This window comes from Dipodomys ordii, unplaced genomic scaffold (genome assembly GCF_000151885.1).
Source record: "Dipodomys ordii isolate 6190 unplaced genomic scaffold, Dord_2.0 Scaffold25, whole genome shotgun sequence".
NCBI lineage: Eukaryota > Metazoa > Chordata > Mammalia > Rodentia > Heteromyidae > Dipodomys > Dipodomys ordii.
Window position 1 is genome coordinate 44,183 of NW_012267241.1, and position 22,940 is coordinate 67,122.

General features: G+C 37.8%; 1 protein-coding gene across 3 annotated transcripts in view; it reads left to right on the forward strand.

Annotated features, from left to right (window-relative positions):
* Pias2 (protein inhibitor of activated STAT, 2) overlaps window positions 1-22,940 on the forward strand; it is a 79,507-nt gene that overhangs the window by 25,948 nt on the left and 30,619 nt on the right. For all 3 annotated transcript variants that reach the window (XM_013014895.1, XM_013014897.1, XM_013014896.1), the window contains 7 exons: window positions 5,276-5,360; window positions 11,890-11,940; window positions 12,065-12,155; window positions 17,241-17,375; window positions 19,767-19,872; window positions 20,471-20,544; window positions 21,599-21,759. In XM_013014895.1, the coding sequence (XP_012870349.1) occupies window positions 5,276-5,360; window positions 11,890-11,940; window positions 12,065-12,155; window positions 17,241-17,375; window positions 19,767-19,872; window positions 20,471-20,544; window positions 21,599-21,759 (703 nt within the window). The remainder of the gene's footprint in view (window positions 1-5,275; window positions 5,361-11,889; window positions 11,941-12,064; window positions 12,156-17,240; window positions 17,376-19,766; window positions 19,873-20,470; window positions 20,545-21,598; window positions 21,760-22,940) is intronic.

Sequence of the window (22,940 nt, forward strand, 5' to 3'; positions counted from 1 at the left end):
TTTTTGGTTGCGGGGCTTGAACTCTGGGCCTGGGTGCTGTCCCTGAGTTCTTCAGCTCAAGGCTAGCGTTCTACCACTTGAGCCACAGCACCACTTCAAGCCTTTTGTGTTTATCTGGTGCTGAGGAATCGAACCCAGGGCCTCATGCATTCAAAGCAAGCAATGTACTACTGAACTACCTTCCCAGCCCCTCTTGGTGGTTTTAAAATGTATAATTCAGTGTTTTAACTATATTAACTATATTTATAATCGTGTGCACCAGAATTTTTTTTTTGTGAAAATGCCATACAGAGGGGTTACAATTACTAGAGCAAGATAATGAGTACATTTCTTATCAAGCCTCCTCCTTTGTTTCCCCTTCCCATCACCTCCCACCCTCCCCCTCCAGAAATGTTTTTATCTTACTATCTCCAGCTCTTTCCCCTTCTTGGTACCACCATTCTTTTCATTTTTATTTCTTTTTTTATACCTTTTTTATTGTAAAAGTACTGTACAGAGGGGTTACAGTTACATAAGCAAGGTAATGAGTACCTCCTCCTTTGTTACCTCCTCCTTTGATTTTCCCCTACCATCCCTTCCCTCCCCACCTCCACAACTACACTTCCCCCGCCAATTGTAAAGTTTGTTTTTCAACATAGTGTCTTGTACATCTCATTGTTACAATGGGTCACCCTGTATCCCTATTTAAGCATTTTGTTTTTTCCCTTCCCTCCCCAAATTAGAAAAGTATATATACAAGATGCAGGGCACCAACATCAAATACAGTGAAAATGGGGGTTACACTGCCGGGGAGGAACATACAAAGAAACAAAAAAAATCACATGGTACATTATAAATACTTTAGAAACAATATTGTTTCTTTTTTTTAAAAGCATTATACTAGTCCTGATATTGAACTCAGAGCCTGAGTACTGTCCTTGGTTGTTTTTGCTCAAGGCTAGCAAGCATTATACCACTTGAGCCAAAGCTCCAATACTGGCTTTTTGGTGGTGAATTGGAGATATGACTCTCACAGACTTTTCTGTTTGGGCTGGCTTCAAACCTTAATCCTCAGATCTCAGCCTTCTGAATAGCTATGATTACAGGAAAGAGCCACCAGCTTTTCTTTCTTTTTATTGATATTTAGGATTGAACCCTGTCTGAGCTTTTTTGCTCAAGGCCTTGCCGTACCATTTGAGCCACCGTTTCACTTCAGTGGCTGCATGCTTTCAAGGCAGGTACTTTTATCACTGAGCCATGCCTCCATCCCATATTTTCATTATAACTTTTTTTTGATTGGTTGTGGGTCTTGAACTCTGGGCCTGGCCGCTGTCCTGAACTCTTCAGCTCAAGGCAAGCACTCTACCACTTGAGCCACAGGGCCACTTCTGGTTTTCTGGTGAAATTGGAGATGAGTCTTTCCTGCCTGGGCTGGCTTTAAACTGTGATCCTCAGATCTCAGCCTCCTGAGTGGCTAGAATTACAAGCATGAGCCACCTATGCCCAGCTTGATTATAACTTGAGTTAGGTTTCACTATGGTTCATTTCTATTCATGTACCTGGACTGCAGTCTTCCTATTTTGGTTTCCATAGTTGCTGAGATGACAGGTATGTGCCTCCAGCTTCCCTTATATTGAGAGAGGGAGAGGGAATCTTGTGAACTTTTGTGCCTGGGATGGCCTGGACCTTCAATCCCACTGATTTCAGCCTTCTAGGTAGCCAGAATTATAGATGTGAGCCACTAATGCCCAGATTAAAGTCACTATTTTTGTTGTTGTTGTTGTTAGACCAGGATTCAAACTTAGTACCTGACACTTTGCTCATTTGGCTGACACTTTACCAATTGATCCACACCTCTGTCCCCCAGCCTCACTATGTTTAAGGAGGTATGAAACTTCAGTTCTCTGACTTGCCCAGTTCACCTTTGTGATAACTGCTTTCTGTTATGAGTTCTATTTTAACATACGCTGAAACAAGTTATCAAAAATGGATTCCTTACTTAATATGAAAGCATTATTACTGGTAACCATTTTGTGAGAATGTTTTTACAGTTTTTATTTATATATGTTTGAGATTCAACACTTCCGTACTTTACAAATATTTTTTCTTGATTTTTATTATGCTAAAATACATATAAAACTCAAGCATTTTGAACATTTTAATGTTCAGTGCTTTATGATTTTGATCATAAAGTACATCATGTAAATGAAACCAAGTCTTTTTGATTTGATTTATTTCAATTAGTATAATGTCCTCAAGACTCATCATTGGTAGCATATAGTGCCCAGGCCGAGTTCAAGTCCCATTACCCGGGCGCGCGCACACACACACACACACACACACACACACACTAATTACAGCTATGAACATGAATGTACAAATTATCTCTTTAACTTGCTGTTAAGTCTTCAATTTTTTTTTGGTGGGCGGGTTGGTAGTGGGGCTTGAACTCTGGGCCTAGGTGCTGTCTCTGCGCTCTTCAGCTCAAGGCGAGTGCTCTACCGCTTGAGCCACAGCGCCACTTCCAGTTTTCTAGTGGTTTTTATTGGAGAAAAGAGTCTCACGAACTTTCCTGCCCGGGCTTGCTTTGAACTTCTATCATCAGATCTCAGCCTCCTGAGTAGCTAGGATTACAGGCATGAGCCACTGGCACCGGGCTCAGTCTTCAATTTTTATTGAATTAATTTTAACTTAGACTGGAGTATTTTTTGAGATACAGTTTCTGGGTTTAGTGTTAATCTCTAGTGGTAATTAATATCTCTTTAGCTCTCTATTTTTCAGGACTTAAAATCTGGATCTCTTGGCACGCTTTCACTGGGCTTTCTTTGCTCATGGCTGGTGTTCTGCTCTTTCAGCCATGCTTCCAGTCTGGCATTTACCAGTTAATTGGAGATGAGACTCACGGACTTTTATCATGTGGGCTACCTTTGAATCACAATTCTCCAGGTTTCAGCCTCCTGAGTACCTAGGATTATAGGTGTGAGCCACTAGCACTTGGCTTCAGTTTATTTTTTAACAAGTTAATTTTGTTTTCTATAACTGTGTGGTCTTATATTTGTACTAGCATATAGTGTACACTGTTCTCTTTCCACATCCTTGGGACACTTATTTATTCATTTTTTACCTTTTGTGCTGGTCCTGGGGCTTGAACTCAGGGTCTGCGTGCTGTCCATGAGTTTTTTTGCTCAAGGCTGGAGATCTATTTCTTGAACAACACCTATACTTTCAGCTTCTTTGGTGGTGAGTTGGAAATAGAGTCTCAGGGTCTTTCCTTCCCAGTCTGGCTTCATATCTCAATCTTCAGATCTCAACCTCCTGAGTAGGATTACAGATATGAGCCTGAAGTGCCAGGCATTTTTAAAAGTGTTTTTAATGATTGAGAGATTGAATATAGAGCCTTATTTATGCTATGTATATAGGCTGAATATAGAGCCTTATTTATGCTATGTATATAGGCATATAGGTATATGTAGGTATATCTTGAGACATACTATCCCATCTCATCCCTTTAGTTTGTTTTTACCCAAACTTGAGATCTTCCTGCTTGACATACTACTAACTGAGCAACTAGGATTGCAGGCATGTGCATCCAGTGAATATGAAGTGGTAGGAAATTAATAGTTTTCATTTGCATTTCTATAATGAGTAGTGACATTGACCTTTTTCATGCTGTGTGTGGGTATAAAAATATATATATATATATACACACATATATATTTGTAAATTGTCTTTTCAGATCTTTTCCCAGTTCTTTCTTTTAACCTCACATAATTAGCTATACAAGGGGGAGTTTCATTGTGACATTTTCATATATGTATGTATAGTGTGTATGGCTAATCTGTCCACCTTTACTACTCTCCGTGACTCTATTCAACGATTTTAGGAGAAGTTTTTTATTTTTGCTTTGACACCTCAAGTTAGAGAGATATGCATGTTAAGGTAAGAGGGATGTTTAGAATATGTTTCTCCATGAATGTGTGTACTCTGTTAGTGACGCCTTTTCCCCTTTCCTAATACAGTTTCAAGGGGTTCATTGTTCTGTTTTCCTACTTGCTGGCAATTTATTTTGACTCTATCCATCCCATTACACCTTTGTTAACCTAACCCTTTCTTGCTAGTACCATTAACCTCCTTCAAAAGATCCTGTTATACCCTCCCCCCCACTGCCTAATGGATCAAAACTTTTATTGAGGTTCTTTATGCTGTTTTTATAGGTAGTTGCAGTGTATCTCAAAATTACCCTCTTTTTTTTCTTCTTTCACTTTTCTTCCTAAGTAGTCCCTTAGACTCATATCCTATGTTTATCATGCATGTGTAATTATATATAAAGCTATATATATGTATATGTTCGCGTTCATAAGTAAGTTTGTCTTTATGTCTGACTCACGAATGAGCAAAATCATACATATAATGTCTTATTTTTGAGTCTGGCTTATCTCATTCAATATATCCTTTGGTTCCACCCATTTTTCTAACAGATAGCATTTTATTTTTTTCATGGCTATGTAATGCTTCATTGTATGTGTATACTTTGTTATATATGTCAGGACATTACTATTCAGCAGTTAACTTTTTTGTTTGTTTTGGGTGCCAGGTACTAGCATTTGAACAGAAGGCCTCAAACTGGTCATATCTCCTGTCCCACATTTTTGCTGGTTTACTGGAGCCAGAGTCTCAAGGACTTTTCTGCCTGGGCTGGCTTTAAGTCTAAATCCTCGGTTTCAGCCTCCTGAGTAGCTAGAATTATAAGCATGAGCTACACACCAATGCCAAGCAAAGCATCTTGTTTATCTTAATGCTCTAGGAATATTGTAGTAATACACAACGTTTTACCCTTTCTATTTACTTAGAAGTTATAAAATGTTACGTTTTCTTCTATGCTTTAAGTGACTGGAAGGCACTCAGAACATGGCATAACAAAGCACGTAGTTCTTGGATAGCATTCTTCCTGGGTAGGTTTCTGACCCTTTGACTTTTATTAGAAAGGGTTATAATTCAGTATGGAATATTATCTTAATCTTAACAAGTTTGTAATAATGTGACAGAACAGGGAAGCTAGTATTTTAGAGTAAAGAGTGATTAAATGCTTGGAATTAAGGGAACTCCTTTGCAGTGATTTTTACTTGTATTCAAAGAATACAAGTAGAATACAAGTAAATACAAGAATAATGCAGTTTATTACATACTTGAGTTTAGAATTTTAGCATTTTCAGATTTGACAAATACCTGTTTGTTATAACTGCTTAGATCCTTGGATTTGTTACTGATATGTTACTGTTTTTTCTCCTTTTCCCAGTTCAAAGCAGCATTCAACGATTTCAGGAGAAGTTTTTTATTTTTGCTTTGACACCTCAACAAGTTAGAGAAATATGCATATCAAGGTAAGAGGAATGTTTAAAATATGTGTCTCTATGAATGTCTGTAGTCTATTAGTGATGCCATGACAGTGCCACACACTGGGTGGCTTAAAAAGAAATTGATTTCTCACAATTCTAGAGAGTTCTGTCCAATATCATGGTATTGACAGGTTTTTACTTTTCTTAGTCCTTTCCTTTTTGCTTTCATATTTTTTTGTGTGTCCTTATAATGTCCTCATATAGCTTTTTTCTTTGCCAGTACATCCTGCTGTCTTTTCCTGTTTTTATGAGCATTATTAGATCACTTTTTTTTTTGTTTTTTAGTTGGTCATGGGGCTTGAACTCTGGGCTTGGGTGCTATCCTTGTGCTCTTCAGCTCAAGGCGAGTGCTCTACCGCTTGAGCCACAGTGCCACTTCCAGTTTTCTAGTAGTTCATTGGAGAAAAGAGTCTCATGGACTTTACTGCTTGGGCTGGCTTTGAACCAAGATCCTCAGATCTCAGCCTCCTGAGTAGCTAGGATTACAGGCGTGAGCCACCGGTGCCCAGCTTACATCTCTTTTAAGAACTCATTTAAGCCAGGCACTGGTAGCTCATACCTAAGCACTCAGAAGACTAAAATCTGAGGATCCTGGGTTGGAACTCAGCCCCACAGGAAAATCCATGAGACTCTTATTTCCAATAAACTATTCAGAAAAGGCTAGAAGTGGTGCTGTGGCTCAAGTGGTAGAGCACTAGCCTTGAACATGAAGAGGCTCAGGTCAGGGACAGTGTGCAGGCCCTGAGTTCAAGCCCCAGGACCTCCAAAAAAAACCCCAAAGCTCATTTAACCTTAATTGCTTCTTGAAAGGTCTTGTCTGCAAATATTGTCAAGGAGAATATGTGATAACAGCTCAAAGACAGGGTGGTCATCAGTGTTTATGATTTCAAAGTGAGACATTTTTGAATAAATATTTTTGAATAAAAGTGAATATTATTACTAGCTAAGAGCAAAACTTGAATAATTCAGGGCAAATTGAGCTGTTTAGTCACCTTGACCAAAACTTAGTAGAAATTTGAATTAAGAAAAGTGCTGTTAGCCTTAATAGTTTTGAAAATAGAAGGAACTTAGACACATCTAGAAAAGACAAATAAATGAAAAAATGGAAAAGGAAAAAAATGTGTATTATGCATTATCCCAGTAAAAAATAGGGTCATCTAGCCAGGTGTTGGTGGCTCATGTCTGTAATCCTAGCTACTCAGGAAGCTGAGAGCTGAGGATCACGGTTCAAAGCCAGCCCAGGCAGGAAAGGCTGTGAAACTTCTCTCCAATAAACTGCTGTGGCTCAAATGGTAGAGTGCTAGCCTTGAACTGAAGAACTAAGGGACAGCTCTCAGGCCCAGAGTTCAAGCCCCATGACTGATCAAAAAAAAAATCATCTGTAATGTTAATATCTGGATTTGTTTGTGTGTGAACCATGTGTGCTTCTGAATAGTTTACTACTTAACAGTTGCCTTGAGAATATATGTGTGAGATGGGAGCGGTGGCTCATGTTTGTAATTTGTAATCCCAGCTCTATAGGAAACGAATGAGAGGATTGCAGTTTGAAGCAGTGCAGGCCAAAATAACCATGAGACCTCTTCTCAACTCATAGCTGGGCATGGTGTGTGTCTATCATCTTAAGCCTGTGGAAAGCTGAGATTGAGAGGATTATGGTTCCTGGAGCTTGAGCAGAAGTTTGAAACTACATGTCAGCCAAAGAAGCTGGATGTGGCCATGCATGCCTGTCAGTCATCCTAGCTATAATTGGAAGCCTAAAATAAATGTATTGCAGTCCAAATGCCTAGGCTGCAAGTGACACCCCTCTCAAAAATAGCCCAGGCAATAAAAAGGTAGTAGCATACCTGCCGAGCAAACATGAGGCTCTGATTTCATATGCGCACATACTTTGATTATATGCATAAATATATAAATATGAATGCATATTGTATAAAGATAGGTTGCTTCTTGATTGGTTAAGTAGGTGACTGAGAGCTGACTCTGAGATGCTTCATTTTATATGCTTTGTATTGTTTTGAGGTTTGGGCTACAAATGTATTAGTAGTTAAGTAATAAATGACTTAACTTTTTAATTATTTTAAAGTAAAAAATCATGTTCTGCAGGTAAGTGGTAGCAATGATTTCACAGTATGAATATACTGAATGTTATAGACCATTAGCTCATTGTAATAATGAATTTATTTCACATGTATTTAACCTAAATTTGTAGTCCTCCTTCCCTTAGAAAGAGCACACAAATACATATGTACAGTCCAAACTCCAGCCCAGCCCTTTTCACAGTCTTTTACCAGGTGGTTAACCAAAAAGTTTTTGTGTTCATCATGGAGCTCGCACATTCCACCCCCTAGCCCCACCACCCCTGGCCTGGGTCATTTGAACTCATGCCACTGTGTCTCTGAATATTTTTGCTCAAAGCAAGTGCTCTACTATTTTGAGCCCCATCTATGAGTTTCATGGCCTTTCCTGCCCAGGCTGGCTTTGAACCATGATCCTCAGATCTCAGACTCCTGAGTAGCTAGGATTACAGGCATGAAGCAGCCACCGGCTTCCGGCAGATTGAGATTATTTTTGAGAAGAATATCTTCAATTAGATCCTCTTCTTGGTATGTCTTATCAGTTACTACATAATATTGAGAGACTGTATTTTTTGTGATACTAACTTTGATCATCAGGCTCATCTACTGTGTCTTAAATTTCTGCACTGCAAAGTTACTGACTTTTTCTTTGTTATCAGTGTATATCCTGAAGAGGATACTTTGAGACTGGGCACAGAAGCAAAACATTCCTGTTGCAGTGGTGGTGGTTTTTTGTGGTCCTTATTTTATTTTTACATTTAAGGGACAGCTGTCCCTTCTCATTCATTTTTTCATTCATTCATTTATATATTTATTTAAGTATGCTGTGGGATATAACCTAGAATTATAAAAATTTATATTGTAACTCATTTGATTATTGTTTCATTATTAGTGGTTCTTTTAGATTGTCACCTGTCCCTTTTCCTTGGCTTCCCAAATATGCTTTAAAATACTTCTTTATCTTCTTCCCTCACAAGATGCTCAAGCTTTCTTTCTTTCTTTTTTTTTTTTTTTGGGTTAGTCGTGGGGCTTGAACTCTGGGCCTGGACGCTGTCCCTCAGCTTTTCAGCTCAAGGCAAGTACTCTACCACTTGAGCCACAGCGCCACTTCTGAGTGGTTTATTGGGGATAGGAGTTTCATGGAGTTTCTTGCCCAGGCTGGCTTTGAACCGCGATCCTCATCACAGCCTCCTGAGTAGCTAGGATTACAGGCATGAGCCACTGGCACCTGGCCATCTTTGTTTAAAAAAAAAAAATTGGTCACTTCTCTATGGAGAGCTGGTTCCTCTTAAAATTACAACAGAGCTATAAAAGAAATAGAAGAAAGAAAAATAATCCATGTAACTCTAGCTTACTACACATTCTGAATTTGAATTGTTGCTTCTTGTGTCATTTCAGTGTGCCTATTTGCATGTTTCTCAGACTTGCCTGCCTATTAAAATCAGCTGAGAAATTTTTATAAATCCAATTCAGATGCTCAGGGTTTATTTTTCATATGAATAAAATCAAAATCTGGAGAATCAGACCCTCAAATCACTGGGTTTTAAGGCTCCTTGGGTATTTGTAGTATGCAGCAAATTTAGGAACTGTTATTATATTTTTAACCCCTCTCTTTTTCTTGTAGTAATAGTGAGGTCTAGAGTAGAGCCTTGAGTAAATTCAGATTTGGAGATGGGGAGATGTTTCTGTTTGTGAAGATTAATCCATTGGGGTGAACACTTTTTAACTTTTTCATTACTTCTTTTTGGTACTATTGCACTAGAAATTTTTGTCATTCCCTCCCATTGATTGTTCTTACACATTTCCAGAAATCAATCTATGATTCTCTTCCCGTGATTCTCTTCTTCCTGCTCCTTGACAGTATCATGAATATGCTTTTTTTGTTGTTGTTGGAGGCAGAAAAATTATCAGGACTTCCCTCTGGAGACTATTATCATTGATAGTAGTCTGCTTTGATAATATACAAGTACATCAGACATAATACAGACTGGGCACCAGTGGCTTACAAATGTAGCTATTGAGGAGAATGAAACTTAAAGGATTTTGTTTTGAATCCAGCTTGAACAGAAAAGTCTACAAATGGCAGATTGCCAGTCTATGGGTCATGGCTTAAGTAGTAGACTACGAGCCAGCTGTGAACAAGAACACTAAGTTAGAGTTTAAGGCCCCAAGTTCAAGCACAAAACCACAGCTATGAAAACAAACAGCAACATCTAGAGTTAAATTTGCTTGTTTCTCAAACCTTCTTTGTTTTTTGTGTGTTTTCTCATTTATTCATTACCACATGTGCTGTGATCTAGACAATATTCTATACATCAAAAATTCTCCTTAAGGAGATTGTTTGCTTGGCATATATCCTCCCATAGTCCCCTTTAGCAACATCTCATATCCTATCAGCTTCTTATCATCTGTTGGTTTTTCTTTCTTTTTTTTTTTTAGGTTTGGTCATGGGGCCTGAACTCTGGGCCTGGGCGCTATCCTTCAGCTCTTCAGCTCAAGGCTAGCGCTCTACCACTTGAGCCACAGCGCCACTTCCGGCTTTTTTCTTTTTGCTTATGTGGTGCTGAGGAATTGAACCCAGGGCTTCATGCATGTAAGGCAAGTGCTCTACCACTGAGCCACCTTCCCAGTCCCTGTTGATTTTTCTTTTATCACTTTGCAGATTCAAAATGTGACAATTCAACTCTTGACCATGATCTTTAGAGAAGTACAAATGGGATAGTAGTTTTTTCCTTTACCACCAAGGTCTGTATGCCACTGGGCAAGTGACTAAATCACATTGACTATTACTTATCCAGTATGTAAAATGGAATAAGAAGTTATCACTTTTAGGTTTGAACTGGAGTCATAGCTCAAGTGGTAAAGAGCCATCCTCAAGCAAAAGAGTCAAGCAAGAACAACAGGTCCTGAGGTAGAGCCCCAGTACTAACCCTTCCGACCTCTCCAAAAGGCTGTAGGCCAAACTGTCAGAGTACACAGGTATCTGAAGTGTGAAATATAATTCTACTTGTCCTACGAAGTATAAAATTATATGTCTGGGAATGTGCATTAGTGGTAGAGTGCCTGCCTAGCATGCATGAAGCCCTGGGTTCCATTCCTTAGTACCACATAAATAAAAAAAGCCAGAAGTGGCACTGTGGCTCCAGTAGTAGAGTTCTAGCCTGGAGCAAAAGAAGCCTAGAGACTATACTCAGGTCCTGAGTTCAAGCCCCAGGACTGGCCAAAAATAAAAATAAAAAAATAAATGTGTGTGTATATATATGTGTGTGTGTGTGTATATATATATAGAGAGAGAGAAGTCGGGACAAGGAGTGTGATAGCATAGAGCTCAAGTAGGTGACTCCTGTGCTTTACTGCTGTTCAAGGAACTTAGAGAATTGGAAACTGAGCAAGGCGAAGGCCAAATGTATTTCTTTAGTTTACTTAGGACTGGCCTACTCTCTAATGGTCTCTTTGATAAAGTACAAGATTTACAATAGCAGTTAAGGAATAGTACTTTCTAAACTGTAATGTTTATGCAGGTCATCTGGGGATCTTGCTAAAATAGATTCTGTCAGTTTTAGGATGAAGTTTGGAATTCTGCATTTCTAACAATCTTTAAAAAAACATTTCTGCTTTACTGTGCATTTCATTTTGTGTGGCAAGAGTTTTGAGAGTTGGGTATCAGAGATATTTTATGTGAGATTCTTGATTCTTATCTAGGAATTATAAGAAGTTCTGTATCTATAATTGGATATATAGTATGTAGTTGCCTGGTATTGGATAATTGTGACTGTAGGTGCTCACTGTATGTAAAAACAAACCAACAATAATATCTTAAAATGCTTATCAAATCACTTGATGAATTGCTTAGAATTCCATAGCCAACACAGAAGAAATAGTTGTACTGTCAAAGCATGTAAATTCACTTTATAGACCACGATGATGACAATTTGCCTTGTGAAGCTTAAAATGTATTTGTAACTTAGTAACTAAGTATCACTGTCCTCCAATACTGTGAAATTTGTGAAATTTATGTAATCATTTAATCTCAATAAAAGATTATTATAAACTAAAAACAATTCATTGCCAAGATGAAGAACTACTAAAAATACAGATTAATTTGTCAGACTCCTTCATGATCTAGGATGTTCCTTTTCATGTTAACCAAATTTGTTGCCTGTTGAAGTAAGTATTGCATCATCAAAGTTCCTATGCATTGAATCTTAGACATTGCCCTGAAGAATAATTAAAAGTAAATTAAATGGTGTTGTTATTGCTGCATTTTGATTAAAGCTTATGCTGTTGATAGGGTATTGTTTATCTTTTAAAGGTAAGAATATATGGGATGTGTGTGTACCTGCACACGGTGTCTGTGAACATGCATATTTTCTTCCTTGTATGAGTACTCCTGTGAAATCTTACAGTGCTTTTGAATCTTGCTTTCTTTCTCATCACAGGGATTTTTTGCCAGGTGGCAGAAGAGATTATACAGTCCAAGTTCAGCTGAGGTAAGTTTGAAAAATTTTGTTTCTATAATTTTGCCCTTGTTAACTGTGTACATGTCCCTGAAGTTGAAAACACAGAAGCATGTTTGAGTAAACTAAGAAAGGTTTTCTTTTTCTTTAAATACAGACTTTGCCTGGCTGAGACAAGTTGCCCTCAAGAAGATAACTATCCCAATAGTCTATGTATAAAAGTAAATGGAAAGCTGTTTCCTTTGCCTGTAAGTTGCTTTTTATTCATCACATGCTTATGTAAGCTTAGAATAAACACTGACAATGTCTAGAAACAGGACAACTCAGTACCAGTAAATAGTTCTAACATCCCAACTAAATACAGTTTTTTTCCCTGGAATAATCTATAGCTAATTTCAAGTCTAGAGAAGATGAGCTTAGAAAATCTTGCTTTAGAATTAAAGAGATGCTCTGAAAGACTCTTGGAATCTCATCAGACAGCTGAATGTAGCTCTTGAATATAGGACAGCATGTTGTGGTGGATGTCTGGTTTGCTAAGACTAGAGCTGAAATGACATTTTGGAAAACAGAAGCTGCTGAGAATGATTGGCCACAGAAATCTAAATTCCATGTTTGTTCCTTGATGATTTCAGTTAGGTGAATGCAATGATATTTTGATGGGTAACCTGAGACACGTGTGTGTGTGTGTGTGTGTGTGTGTGTGTGTGTGTGTGTGTGTGTGTGTGTGTGTGTGTAATGTGAATGAATAATAACCTTTTTCTTACGTAATATTTGAGTGTCAAATCTCTGACTTCTATTTAAGTCTTAAATAGTGCTTAAGTTAGTGAATTTCTGACTATGAGTTTGCACTGAAGCATGCAATGTTTTATTAAATTGGTGCAGTTATACAGAAGCCCAACAAAGCCATAACAGTAATAAAATACCTATAGTCTGATCCATTTGTTAAGTACTACAAAGTGTAGGTATATTTGTTGTAACTGAAGTTCTCTGAGAACAAAAACCCTTCTGGTATATATCATGCTGCTATGTCAGCAAAATATATCATGGCAGCTGTTCCAGTGATATGAAAGCTGTTTAGCATATTCACTGAGCATGAGTCTTGGCTCTGGAGTAAGTACATAACAATTTTACTATTAGCAGCTGAGCAAGTCAGACAGAATAGCCTGGACTCTACGATATCTCAGAGCCTAATGCTTATAACTGAGTTGGATCTGACTTTTCTTATTTGTTAAAAAGTCTTATTCTTAGCTTATGGACTTTGAAACTTGAAATATGGTTGTCCCATGAATTTCATATTCGTGAATGTCTACAGATTTTTCAGGGCTTGAACACCACATCAGTGATGGGCTTTTCTTAAATATGCTCAAGACTGAAATCAATGTACAGTGCTCTGTAATACAAAAGGGAAAATTATACAGACTGAATAGATATTGTCAGGGAGGGTTGCTTACATGGTCCTGTAAATGTTCAAAAGTCAGGTGGGAACTTTGCCTCACACATTCTGGCTTCCAGCAATGGGATTCCTAAAAGCTCTCTTTCATTTAGATGGATTGTACAAAAAAGTCCTACTTAGAGTTAAAGGATAACTGATGGTTGGTGGTATGAGGAAGGAAGCCTGACAGAATTATAGATTACAAAATGACTCTGTTTACTTTCAAATACCTTTTCATATTTAATTTTCTTTTTCTTTAACCTTTGGCTGTGGCTGATTTCTTTTCTCACTATCCTTGAAGAACAAACTATAGATCCTTGTTGATATCTACATATTTACTCTCTTTCTCTTTTTATTTATTTTTTTTGGGTGGTCATGGGTCTTCAACTCTGGGCCTAGGTACTGTCCCTGAGTTCCTCAGCTCAAGGCGAGCACTTTACTTCTTGAGCCACAACACCACTCTGGTTTTGTGGTGGTTAATTGGAGATAAGGGTCTCACAGATTTTGCTGCCTGGGTTGGCTTTGAACCTCGATCCTCAGATCTCAGCCTCCTGAGTAGCTAGGATTACAAATGTGAGCCACTGGCACCCCGCTACATATTTACTCTTTTTTTTTTTTTGGGTCCGGTCATGGGGACTGAACTCTGGGCCTGGGTGCTGTCCCTCAGCTCTTCAGCTCAAGGCTAGCCCTCTACCACTTGAGCCACAGCGCCACTTCCGGCTTTTTTCGTTTTGCTTAATGTGGTGCTGAGGAATCGAACCCAGGGCCTCAGGCATGTAAGGCAAGCGCTCTACCACTGAGCCACCTTCCCAGCCCCTACATATTTACTCTTAAAAGACCAACCCAGTATATCATTATGTGTCTTTGCCAGTAATAGACTGTGTCCAAAATGTATGAGGTTTTGCTTAACACTTTGCCATTTCTACAGAAAATACAGTAGATGTAAATGTATACACACACCAGTTACATCAGACTTCTAAATTGGACAACTCAGTGTCTTCATGGATGAGGTCTGCAACTCTGCTGTGGTAGCTATGAATTTGTAACTCTTCTAGTCCTTTTTAGAGAAAAAAAATTAGATAGTTGGCCAGTTCCTCCGTGACATTGTGAAGCCAATAATAACTGCTGTACCAGCTAACCCTTGATACATCATTAGGCTATTTGGGAACATAACAGTTAGTACATAAAGCATCCTTTGTCTGATAAGCCTGCCACTCACCCTTTGGGCCAGGGGCAATTGAGAAGGAGAAGAAGAAATAGAGCATTGGGAGAAAGGCAATGACATACTTCAAAAAAGGAAGGCAATAGGGAAGACTTGCCTGATTCAGATAAAACCATCCTAGAGAAAATCAAACACTAGCCTTCAGTAAATATGGAACAACTAGTGTAAATTGACTTGAAACTGATGAACTTGTTAGATCACTTGTAGAACCACAATTACTATTTTTTAGGATGTGAACTATAGAGTATAAATGTAAAGCATGATTTTTAGGGATTAGGAGTATGCTGCAGCTGCAGAGGAAGAAAGCTTCATTGAGTGAGTCTGTAGTAGGTGCATTGAATTCTAGAGCCTTGGGGATCTTGTTAAAATTCAAAGCACCACTAACAAGTCACAAAAAAGAATATAAATTGATATATATTCCTTACCCATGATCTTGAGGAATAAGGTTGATATGATCATGACACTTATCATGATAGCTCTAAACCTCTTTGAATTTGTGACTTTCCTTGTGTGTGTGACTGTATTAAAATACGTAGTCATTGAGGATCCACAGCAGTTGACTATTATATTGCATGTACAGAATAAATAGAATGGGAAATTGTATTATGTCTTGACCATAGTTATGTGCCTGGACTTTTATTTATTTTTTGTCAGTCATGGGGCTTGAACTCTGGGCTTGAGTGCTGTCCCTTTGCTCTTCAGCTCAAGGTGAGCGCTCTACTACTTGAGCCACAGTGCCACTTTAGGTTTTCTGGTGGCTTATTGAAGGTAAGAGTCTCATAGACTTTGCTGCCCAGGCTGGCTTTGAACCATGATCCTCAGATCCTCAGGATTACAGGCATGAGCCACTGGTGCTTGACTCTGGACTTTTATTTTAAGGGTCAAACAATAGTGAAATCAGCCTATTTACTGCTTTGAGATGGTAAGTTCTATAAAACACTTGGGTTCTCTTAATACAGGGAAGACAGTAAGTATCTCAGAGAAGAGGTTACAAGGTAACGGACAAGCGGTCCTCAGTCATTCCTCCATCTTTAATGATTGTTTGTGTATAGACTGAAAGCCATGAGTAAAATGCCATATGTTTAGGAAGAAGGGAAAAAGCTCTTTACTTAGCTGAGTAGTTGGGTTATTTTTATGTTTCAATGATCAGCATTTCTGTTAAACCTGTGGAGCTATAAAGTTGGGTGGGGAACAAAAATATGAGCCAGGTGCTCTTGGCTCATGCCTGTAATCCTAGCTCCTTAAGATGCTGAGATTTGAGGATCAGGGTTTGAAGCCAGCCTGCACAGGAAAGTCCCTGAGGCTCTTATCTCCAGAAAAGCCTTAAGTGTCACTGTGGCTCAAGTGGTAGAGGGCTAGACTTGAGCAAAAGAAGCTCAGGGACAGCACCCATACCCAGATGTAGTTCAAGCCCCTGGACTGGCAAAAAAAAAAAAAAAGGAGGAAGAAGAGGAGGAGGAGGAAAGAAAAGAAATATGATGGTTTCTTTTTAATACATAGATGTTACCAAACTGAGAAATCTTAAATTTTCTAAAATGAAATATTTTGTGGCTATTTTTGAGAATTGGGTTTACTGTGACCAAAAATAAGTGTTTTTTTCTTTAAAACAAAATCAGACTAATGAGTTTTTTGTTTTTTGGTTTTTTTTTTGGTCCAGTCATGGGGCCTGAACTCTGGGCCTGAGCGCTGTCCCTCAGCTCTTCAGCTCAAGGCTAGCTCTCTACCACTTGAGCCACAGCACCACTTCCGGCTTTTTTCTTTTTGCTTAATGTGGTGCTGAGGAATCGAACCCAGGGCCTCAGGCATGCAAGGCAAGTGCTCTACCACTGAGCCACATTCTCAGCCCCACTAATGAATTTTTTATTAACCAGACTCAAAAGACTTTAATCATCACTTTGATGTTCACTTAGACACTCTTTTTTTTTAATTCCTAAGTTTTCACTTTCCCACCCTAGTTTGGTTTTGACGGGGGCCACCTAAAATGAGTCATTTCAAAGAGTTGCCACTTTATTTGGAAAGCTTAGTTTCCTATAGAAAGGAAGAAGATTCATAGGTAATATGGCAGGGTATCAGTATCTTTATATTGATAGAATGTGGATTTTTGTTGTTGTTGGTCATGGGGCTTGAACTTGGGGTTTTAAGGGTGCAGTCCCTGAGCTTTTGTGCTCAAGGATAGTGCTCCACTTCCAGTTTTCTGGTCGTTCATTGGAGATGAGTCTCTTGGACTTCCCTGCCTGAGCTTGGCTTTGAACCATGATTCTCAGATCTCATTCACCCGCATGAGCCACCAGCACCCAGCCAGAATGTAGAGTTTTATTTTTCTATATTAGACTAGTTTTCAGGATAAAATAAAAATGTCCTAGTGGCCAGATACTAGTGGCTCATGCCTGTACGCCTAACTACTCAGGAGACTAAGATATCAGGATTGTGGTTTGAAGACACCCCAGACAGGAAAGTGTGTTATCTCCAATTAACCACCAGAAAACCAGAAATGGAGCTGTGGTTCAAAGTGGTAGAGCACTGTCTTTGAGCAAAAAAGCTCAGGGACAGCATCTAGGCCCTGAGTTCAAGCCCCATGTCCAATAAAACAACCATAAAAATGACTTAGTAGAACCAAAATTAGGCTATTTGTATTTCAGAAAATATTTAATCCCCTACAATTTTTTTAAATTGTTATAGGGCTATGCACCTCCACCTAAAAATGGGATTGAACAGAAGCGCCCTGGACGCCCTTTGAATATTACTTCTTTAGTTAGATTGTCTTCAGCTGTGCCAAATCAGATTTCTATTTCTTGGGCATCTGAAATTGGAAAGGTAAGACTTCTCTCCCCTAGGTAGTGAGAGTGACTCCACTTAGGATGCTAGCTCCATGTCTTACAGTTTCCTTATTGTTAATTTCTGAAAAGCAGTAGCTTTCAATTGAGGGGTGGTATTTGGAAATTCTTAAGGAAGATCGTGGTCTGACATCATCAGCCCAGACAAATAACTATCTGAAAACAAATTAAAAAGCAGAAGAGAACTGGGGGAAGTGGGGTGGGGCTATGACTTAAAAAAAAAATTAAACACTCTGACTCAGGTTTCGTCTTTTCTCTTCATTTTGCATGAAAGTAAATGGAAATGTGTATTTTTTTTATTCCTTAAAGTAATTGTTGTGTAGGTACATGGTATGTTAATAAACCAAAAGCTTTGAGTAAGTATGAAGAATAAAAAAAATTTCATGTCTTTGTGTGGGACATTGTTCAGTGTACTCACATTCTGAATAGAAATAATTTCTTTCCAGCTTGGAATCAATAACTAATAGTTAAGGTAACACATAGCCATTTCGTTAAAAATAATCGCATAGAGTCAGGCATCGAAACACTTGTTTATAATCCTAGCTTTTCAAGAGGCAAAAAAGGAAGATTGAGACTTAAGTAACCCGGCCAAACCTGTCAAAATTGCATGAGACCTTATCTGAAAAGGAAACTAAACTGAAAAGGGCTGGAGGCATAGTTCAACTGGGCTTGCCTCAGAAGTACAAGATCCTGAGTTCAATACCAAAATTGAAAAATCGTTTTTTAAAGAATTGCTTTTTATACACCTTTAGGTTGATGAATATAGCTTTCTGCTCAGAATACAATTGGTTAACACATCTGTCATCCTAGCCATTCAAGAAATGTAAATAGGAGGGTTGTAGTTCAGGCTGGCCTAGCCAAAATGTAAGAGACCCTGTTGAAGGGAACAAAATCCTTCAAAAGGTCTGAAGGGGATAGCTCATGTGGTAGAGGGCATGCCTAGCAAGTGCGAGGGCCTGAATTCAAACTCTAGACCAAGAATCCTACTATTTTATGGATGGAGAAATAGAGGCATATGTTTAAAGAATGTTTGTTTTTACCTATTGAGATGATTACAGAGTGGGAATAACTTGCAATTTTTTTGTGTGGTATTGGAGTTTGAACTCAGGGCCTCAGAGTTGGTTAGGCATGCATTCTGCCACTTGAGCCATACCTCCAGCACCTTTTTGAGTTGGTTATTTTCAAGATAGGGTCTCAGTTTATGGCTAGCCTGGACTGTGATCTTCTTACTAGTACTTCTTGTATCATTGGAAATAATAGACATATGCCACTCTACCCAGTCATTGGGTAAGATGGAGTTTCTTAGACATTTTTTGCCTAAGCTGGCCTTCAGCATTAATCACTCCATCTCTGCCTCCCAAGTAGCTAGGATTACAGGCTTGAGCTACTATACCCATCTTAATTTACAAATTTTTGAATAAATTATTATACACATTGAAGACTGGGCCATTGTGCCACATATTTACTATTAGTTCTTTTTCATAAAGCAATTAATGGACTTAAAATTTGTACAATGTATTGAGTATTCAGTTATTTCAAACAACATTTAAAAGTAAAATACTTGGTTTGACAACTATTAAAGTATATCATTATTGTGACTCTTTTAAATAAAATAGATGAATAAAATCTGTTGAATTAAAAAATATTTGTAGTAAAATGGGAATATAGGATATTTCAGTGTAAATTACATTTCATCTCATAATAGCTAACAAAGGCTCCTTTGTGTCAGATCTGTTAGGTATGGAACTGGATGCTATTATTTTCTGGCCTTGACTTTTGGGTTTTATGTCTTCAGGTATAGTACATACCATAGCAGCTGCCCTCTTCTGGTAAAATGACTACTGAGGAAGTAGAATTAATTTGTCAAACCTTTCCTCAGAAGAAAGTGATACTGTCTTTATTTGAATGATTTTCTACATGCATGTAACATGTAGTCTCTTCTTCAGAATTAGAACTTTTGAATTCTGGGCTTGGAACATTTAGTCAGACTACTGGCATTTTAACTGTTTCAGCAGTGAAACCCTCTTGTAAATAAAAATATGAGGGCATTTTTACAGAAGTAGATCAAAGCAGGATTCTGGTTGGAAGTGAATATGGGAGAGTACATTCTCAGGATGACTCCTATTATTAGCATCATTTACAAACCACCACGGAAGCTGTTTATCAAACTACTAGATACTGTAAAAATAAATGCTTGAGAAAGTCTTATGTTACTATGGAGTCATTTCCCTGAAAAGACCTTCTTGATTTTGTCACCATCCCATTGGTCTTTCTGCAGATTTTATTTTGAACGTTATTTTCAGAAAACAATTTCTTAGGTATCTTGTCTAATGGAGAGATTTTTTTGTTTTGTGTTTTGGATTTTTTTCAGAATTACTCCATGTCTGTGTATCTTGTACGGCAGCTCACATCAGCGATGCTACTACAGAGATTAAAAATGAAAGGTATTAGGAATCCTGACCATTCCAGAGCACTAAGTAAGTAATGTTTGTAATAGTGAACATATGAGATGCTATGTTTGGAAGGAGACTAAATTCTCATATACATATTAATTTGTGGTATTTATTGCATTTCTGTTATATTAACTTACCTTGTATGCAGAGTAACTTGTATATATTGTCTGCTGAAAGAAATCACGCACATTGCCATGTACACATTGTTTTATTCAAAATTTAAAAATTATTGGAAATAACTAGTAAACAAATAAAAATAGTTATGAGCATTTGCTAGAAAAGAATTGAAGTTCAGGGTACTGCCATCATGTTCCTCTCCTAATTATTACTTTGTTCTGAAGTGTTAAAAGCAACTTCGGTTTTGTAGCTATTTTTGATGAGCAATCTTGCTTTTAGAGAGAAATACTAAAAATTCAATTAAGTATGTGATCTGTAGTTTGTAGAATCCTAATTTCAAATATGGAGAATATTGTCTTGTTTAGTACATAAGTATTCAACATTTTGTGTTTCTAGCCCTTTTTGAAGAAAAGTAGGAAATTTTGAAATAGGATGTATTTCTATAGTTCTGCTCATATGTCACCATTAATATTTAAAGTTGTTACTATTTTGTCTCTCTTAAAAGTTAAAGAAAAACTTACTGCAGATCCTGATAGTGAAATTGCTACTACTAGTCTTCGGGTATCCTTGATGTGTCCTGTAAGTAAAGTGACAAAACATTGTGGTCAGTTTTAGTTGTTTTTTTTTTTTTTACAAAGTACTAGTTTTCAATAAATGTAAGGGTAGGATGAATGATATATTTCAATAGAATTCCAAACTCAAGTTTTTGTTTTGTTTTTTTCCATTTAGGAATCTATGAGTAAGCTTTCTAGTTCATTGTATTTTTCAGAGAATGACAGAATGATAACCCAAAAGACTATTTTATATCAAGTGCCAATATATATGTTGGTTGAGAATAATCTTACAGTAATTACATAACTAATCCGTAGCGAATAATAAATATACATTGTTGGCTTCTTTGACAAGAATATATATTGCATTGAAAAACACCAGTAATTTTGCTAGGGCCTGAATGCTAATTTGTAGGTTTGCCTTAATAAGTTAAGGTGTGTGGAATATCTTTTTAAATCATGTAGTCAGCTACTCTGAGATCCTTCCATGTGCTTGACACTGAGCTAATTATGGGAGAAACTACTGAGAACTTACTATGAACTCTATGAGAAAAGTTATGGAATCAGGAATTATATAGTTTGGGGAGCATTTGATTACTACCGAGGTAATAAACAGCCTTGTTTTCATTATGTGTAATCTACCTCTGACTTACAGTTTACATATCTCAAAAAACTGAAATGATATTTGAAAAATAGGGAAGTCAAAATGAATTTTTAAAAATCTTGCTGGGGGGGCAGGGAAGGTGGCTCAGTGGTAGAGCGCTTGCCTTGCATGCCTGAGGCCCTGGGTTCGATTCTTCAGCACCACATAAGCAAAAAGAAAAAAGCCGGAAGTGGTGCTGTGGCTCAAGTGGTAGAGCGCTAGCCTTGAGCTGAAATGCTGAGGGAGAGTGCCCAGGCCCAGAGTTCAGGCCCCACGACTGGACCCCCCCCCAAAAAAAAAAAAAATCTTGATGGGAATAAGTCTTGGTTTTCTTCTGTATTCTGATCATCTGTATTCTTCAGAAGTTAGGAGCATTTCTGGATCCTGTGACACTTTCTTTGTTTAAACCAGTTTCTGTATTGTATTCCCTGTCCTGTAGTTAGGAAAAATGAGGCTGACAATCCCATGCCGTGCAGTGACTTGTACACATCTGCAGTGTTTTGATGCTGCCCTTTACCTACAAATGAATGAGAAGAAGCCTACCTGGATTTGTCCTGTGTGTGACAAAAAAGCTGCCTATGAAAGTCTGATATTAGATGGGTAAGTGCACCCTCTACCTTTTTTCTAGTACTGAGAATCTAACCCAGGACCTTATAAATGTCATACCCATAGCCTAGTTAGTGTAACGCTTAACAGTTACTAGCTCTGTGTTCATTAAATCCTAATGTAAATTTTACTCTAGCGTAAAGTCCACGTTTATACATTTTCTGTTTTATATTTAATTATGTCTTACTTTCAAACAATGGTTAGTGGCTCTTTTGTCTTTATACAAGTTCAATGTTCCTTTTGTGTAATGCTTAGAACCATGTTGTTTAGAGTTTGGAGTTTTTCAGATTTTGCTATACTTAAGTTGTATATCCCTAATCTGAAAATTCTTAACCTAAAATGTTCTTCTACTTGTTAGTGCTTAAAAGTGTTTCAGATTTTCATATTATGATGCTCAGCCTATAATATGAATTGTATTGGGGCAAGTGGGTATATAGTTTCCTTTTAATTTTATTTTCTAAGTCATATAGAAGTCCATATGGTAAAGTGATGCTTAGTGATATCATTTTGTCTACCTAGACCTTCTTGTAATAGCAGTTAAGGTCTTTGAAAAAAAACAAAACCAAAAGAAGGTAATAGGATAGTTATAGTCACATTATACCAGTAAGTTTTGATCTATAATTTCATGTTCAGGTTATCCTTATATTAAACATTCTGCTGGGTGCCGGTGGCTCATGCCTGTAATCCTAGCTACTCAGGAGGCTGAGATCTGAGGATCGAGGTTCCAAGCCAGCCCACGCAGGAAAAGCCCGTGAGACTCAGCAATGATAATAAACTACTCAAAAAACTAGGAGTGGCGCTGTGGCTCAAGTGGTAGAGTGATAGCTTTGAGCTGAAGAGATCAGGGACAGCACCCAGGCCCCAGAGTTCAAGGCCCATGACCAAAGGAAAAAAATGTTCTTTGAACATTATATAATTTTCAGTTTTTTAATTTTTAAGATGACACTTTAAAGATTGTATGTCATCCATATACCACTGTTAAGATTTAGAAAGTAAAATTCATGAAACGAATCAATCCTATCCTGTGATGTTTACTTTGTTATTAACATATTAAAAGGATTCAAATCATTTTAATTTGTATATACATACAACTTTCACTATATACAGTGAAAAACAGTGGAAGGGGGGACCAAGATGGCGATGGGGCAGTAGGGAAACGCCACAGCTCTCTCCAA